Source organism: Silene latifolia, chromosome X, assembly GCF_048544455.1.
Source record: "Silene latifolia isolate original U9 population chromosome X, ASM4854445v1, whole genome shotgun sequence".
Taxonomy (NCBI): domain Eukaryota; kingdom Viridiplantae; phylum Streptophyta; class Magnoliopsida; order Caryophyllales; family Caryophyllaceae; genus Silene; species Silene latifolia.
In genome coordinates this window covers 330,849,006-330,854,168 of record NC_133537.1, presented here as the reverse complement: position 1 = coordinate 330,854,168, position 5,163 = coordinate 330,849,006, and the positions used below count along the sequence as shown (strand labels likewise).

Here is a 5,163-nt window from a genome sequence, read left to right as displayed (position 1 = left end):
TTGTCGTCATAAATTGGCATATGGTTAAACAATTGGAATTTACGAGGGACTTTGTTTTGGCAAATACGCCACTGCCCCTTGACCCGCCCCCATAATGTAACCGACTAGCGACTATTATGAACTTTTATTTATCAAAGCTCGCCCTTATCCCAAAAAAATTGGAATTTACGAAGTACGGGTGAATTGACATAGTTCAAACAAACAGTACATGGGAGTTTAGTTCATGGGAAAACAAACTCCTCCAAGGTAACCAAACATGTTTTTATCAGTTCATGTGAATTGTATATGGGAGTTGTATTCCAATGAATTGCAAATTAACACGGGAATTCAACTCCTACATGAACCAAACGAGGCTTTAGTGCTTCTGTTTTTAGTGGCTTTTTTGTAGGTTTAAGTTTTTAAAAGTAGTTTTACAATCTCTTAAATTATAGTGTTTGACCAAATTTCTCCTCTTACATTTAGAAACACACTTTTAAAATTTGGCCAAACAACCTTTTAGTTAAATTAGTTTAAGTTACGTTAATTTCAAAAAAGTTCAGCTTCTATAAGTCTAATTCGGATCTTATTAGAAAGTTCAGATCCTATAAGTTTAGTTTAGAAAATCCAGATTATTCTATAAGTTAGGTTAAGTTAAGTTAAGTTCATATCTATAAGTTCAAAAAACCTAAAAGTTTAAATTCTATAAGTTCAATTCAGAAAAGTTCAGCAAAAATTAAGTTCAAAAGAATAGGGTCAAAGTTTCAAAGAGTGGATTATATGAGGGGAGTTATAATCAATTAACTCTATTTAAATAATACTCCGTATTAAATATTAGATTAGAATGTTAATTAAAAGTCTTTGTTATTATAATCTAATCAAAGTATAAATTTAAAAAACTGTAAGCTATTGTATTTTTTGGGAATATTGATTTATTAAAATCTTTATTGTTTTCAAAACCAAACTTACTTAGGCTTTGTTTGCCAAGACAAATAAGGTATCTTATTTGACCAAAATTGCAGCTACCTTATTTGTTTGGTGCATGTTTGGCAAATAGCTTATTTGTTAGATAAGGTAGCTGAAATCATATCATCATATATTATATTAAAGCAACAACCGGCTACCCCATTGTACGTCACGTGTCACAGCATATTCAATCGTCACGTGCCATACTCTATAATTTAAAAAAAAAAGGAAAAATGTGCAATCACGTAAACATAAACCTAAAAAAAAGGGTGAAAGTTATAATTTTAAGTTGATTTGGGCGCAATTTTAGGAGAGATTTTTCGGTATAATATTTTAACAAACCAACTTAAAATTAGCAACTTTGTAAAAGCAATATATATAAAATATTCAGAACGAAAGACTTTTGGTGTAATATTTTAACATTTCTTCGATTATATTTTCGGGAAGAACGACAATTGAAACAAACCTAATATGCTGAGATTTTTGAATTTTCAACTTAGAATAGAATTTGGGAAATAAGCTACCTGTTTGATTTTATTTTACTTTTTTACCCCTTTAATTGATTTGTCAAACACGTTTTGTATAATCGGGAATCGAACCTGAAATCTATTATTCAGGATACCTCCGTCTCAACCACTAGATTAAGACATATTCCATAAATGAATTTTTATATCTTTAGGTCATTTCATTGGTATCTTTTGATTTTCAATTTAGACTGGGTCGTCTAACTAATCAATACGGAGTATTCCCTTTCCTTAGTAAACGCTCCATATCATCAATCCCACGCACAAATCGCACGTGTACGTACACCTTGTATATATAAACAATAAACTAGGGTTTTAAGTTCAAAACAATTTAATCATCAATGGCTGCCCACCAATTAGATCATGATAATCTCCACGACGTTCTTCCTCTTCATCGTCTCATAATTTCAAACAATAATTACGACCTTCAATCTCGCATCGACGATCTTTATGATACCTTACTAGAGTTGATATTCATAAGGATTGTCCAATGGAGACATCTTGTTATTTGCAAATGCGTTTCCAAACGTTGGAATTTAATCATTTCAAATCCTGATTTTGCTCGTTATCTTGCTAAAAAACATTCACCTTTCACGTTGATCCTTAGAAAAGGATGGGTGACTCACCACTGCCTTATTACCGAGCACCCTTACTTCCAAACACGTAATCTTCGCCTCAACGATATCATTCCTATAAATATCGTTGCTAATCACAATGATATCTTGGTTGATTGCCGTCCCACTATAAGGGGACAATCAGTCTATAACATTTACAATCCACTTACTAAACAGTTCATTGTCGTTCCGACTCCATCTGAAAGAGTGTTTTACTTTACCTCTGAGCATTATTGTAAAGTTGGATTTGCGGGATTTGTTGACGGAGTTAGTACCATTGACAATGTTCCTAACTCAAAAAATGACGTCATGGGATTTCGGATTATTCGTGCAATTATTACGTACCAAAACAAATTAATTTGGGACATATATTCTTCAGAGACTGGGAAATGGAAGAAATATTCTGTCAATGAGTTGGGTTTCAAGTTCAAGACAGACGAGATATGCAACCGACTTGATGATCAAGCCGTGACATTGAACAACAAAATTCACTGGCGCGGTCGCTCTAATAAAATTCTAGTAATCGACCCCTTTGTCATTGAAAACAACAATGTATTGTATTGTGTTCTAAACCTACCTAGTGAAATACAAGAAGACAGCGTACTTGGTTCATGTAGAAATCGACTAAGAATAGCTCAGTTAAAATCAAACAAGATCGGTCTGAGGATCAAAATATGGGAATTTGACGACGACTACGATGATATGATCAATTCGGGATGTAATGCCATTCCCAACATAAGGCTGGTTATTAACATTTCATTGAAGCCAAATCTGATTGAAGGTTTGTTCTCGTTTAATTTACGGTGCACAAAAAATAAGATGATTTGTTGTCATCCCAATGATCCTGACATTGTTTACCTTGTATTCAAAGATAAATTAGTTGAATGTGATGTTGTTAAGTGCAGATTAAGAGTAATTAGTGATTGTACTACTACTAATTGGTCACAGTTATTTATGATTGTGCATCCATTGCCGGCACCATAATTATTATGAGGTAATTTTAATAATAGCTGAATTGTAATCGAATCCTAGTACTAATACCGATTTAAATTTCTTTGATGTTGTTGTTTCAATGATAACTTTGCATTGACGCCCAATCTTATTGATACGGTTTCCCCTCCTGCCCAAGGTTTGTTCTCGAGTAATTTACGCCTAAAAAACAAGGTGATTTGTTGTCATCCCAATGATCCTGACATTGTTTACATTATATTCAATGATAAATTGCTTCAATGTAACGTTGTCAAGAGCAGATTGAGAGTGATTCATCATTGTACCGCTAATTGGACCGACAGATTTATGCTTGTGCATCCATTGACGGCACCATAATTATGGGCTATTTGTAACTATAGCTGAATTGTAATCGAATCTTAGCACTAATACCCAACAATCTGACATTGTTGTTTTGTTTCGAAATGAGGTAATAAAGAATGACTGAAATCTATCTTTTCCTAGCACTAATACCCAACAATCTGAAGTTACTGGGAAGTTCTAATTCCTACCTTTTCCAAAACTTATGGCAACCAAACAACCCATGTTTTTCAAAATCATGGGATTTTCCAATGTCTATGTTTTCTAAGTGGCAACCAAACGACCCCTTAGTTTGAGCAAAATATAAACCCTAACTTTTTGTTCAAAACAATAACCTAAATTAAACATAAATTAATAAACGAAATCGAACATCAATTACTCAGTTTTTACAATTCATTAACCCTAATTTTTTCAGTTTCACTAAAACATAAAGAAACACGGAAATCAATTAAATTTTTCTTCATATCATTCAAAATCGACAATAAAAACATGCAAATTAAATTTAAACTTATGAGATAACATCAATTACAACAAAAAAATTTCAAAGAAAAATAAATCAAATTAAGATAATCGATTTATACCTCTTCATTATATTTGAAAGGGAAGCAATAGATTCGCGATTGAACAACTAGAAGATATTGAGTCGATTTATTGCAGATTTCGGTTGATTTAGAAGGCTTTTTTTTTGGTAAAACATTAGAAGTGGACAACATAACTCCAACCACAAGTTATGGATAATGGCTTGCTTCATATGTAAGACCGTCTCATACATTTTCGTTAGATGTTTTAACTTGGCATACAATTCAATCAAGCTTATTTTAAGCTTTGATGCAAAGGTTCAATTGCTTGATGACAGTTCTTTGTTTCTGGCCTACATGCCTACATATGCCACTAATTATAAGTATAGAGATTATTCGAGTATATTAGCAGGTAAGGGTTTAGATACATGTGAGCTTATAAGGGACGGCGATAAATCGAACTCTAGACCGATTTCATATGATCCATAATAATTTGCTTCTAATCTAAGTTGGTGTAAATACCTTCGTGTTTATTTTACCAATTTGTGTGAGATAGAGTACGATGTAAAGTATCACTTTCATAGCTCATTTCGAGTTTTGCACCAAGCCTATATCATTGCAAACATCTTAATGTAGGGGTCACGAAAAGCATATAAATGGATACGAAAGATTGGTCTCTCAACAACTTAGTGAGAGACCGTCTCTCCTAAGTTTTGGTGAAAAGGTTATTCCCTTCATTTTTTTTGAAAGAAAATAACAATTCATTAGTAGAACGTCATATGGCACTTACAAAGGATAGTTTAATCGAAAACAAATTTAATGGAAACCAAAGAAAAATATTTGTCTTATAAACTAGGGATCTCAAAACAGCATCTGACAATTCGGCTAGTAGGATTCGATTACAGTTGAGCTATTATTACAATTAGCTCAAAGTTATGAACTTATGGTGCCATGAGTGGATGAAAAAGCATGAATTTTTCGGACCAAGTACTAGCCTGACAAATCACTTTGAATCTCCTCTTAACAACATCACATTGGAGTAATTTATTACGGTATATAATGTAAACAATGTTGGGATCATTTGGATGAAAACAAATCACCTCATTTATCGCGAACCAACCTTCGAGAGGGATAAGATGCTCCAATGCATAGTCGATAACTGGCCTTAACTTTACCGTGGTACTACTACTACATCCCCAAGTGATCGATTCATCGTAGTCAACAAATTCCCATACTTTGATCCCCTTTTGTTCGAAC

At 33.1% G+C, this 5,163-nt stretch overlaps 1 protein-coding gene across 1 annotated transcript; it reads left to right on the top strand.

Annotated features, from left to right (window-relative positions):
- The first annotated feature begins 1,807 nt into the window (after positions 1-1,807).
- On the top strand, positions 1,808-3,064 carry LOC141620852 (uncharacterized). The gene has a single exon (XM_074437613.1). It carries the CDS (start codon positions 1,808-1,810, stop codon positions 3,062-3,064), a length of 1,257 nt encoding a protein of 418 aa, XP_074293714.1.
- Positions 3,065-5,163: the final 2,099 nt, after the last annotated feature.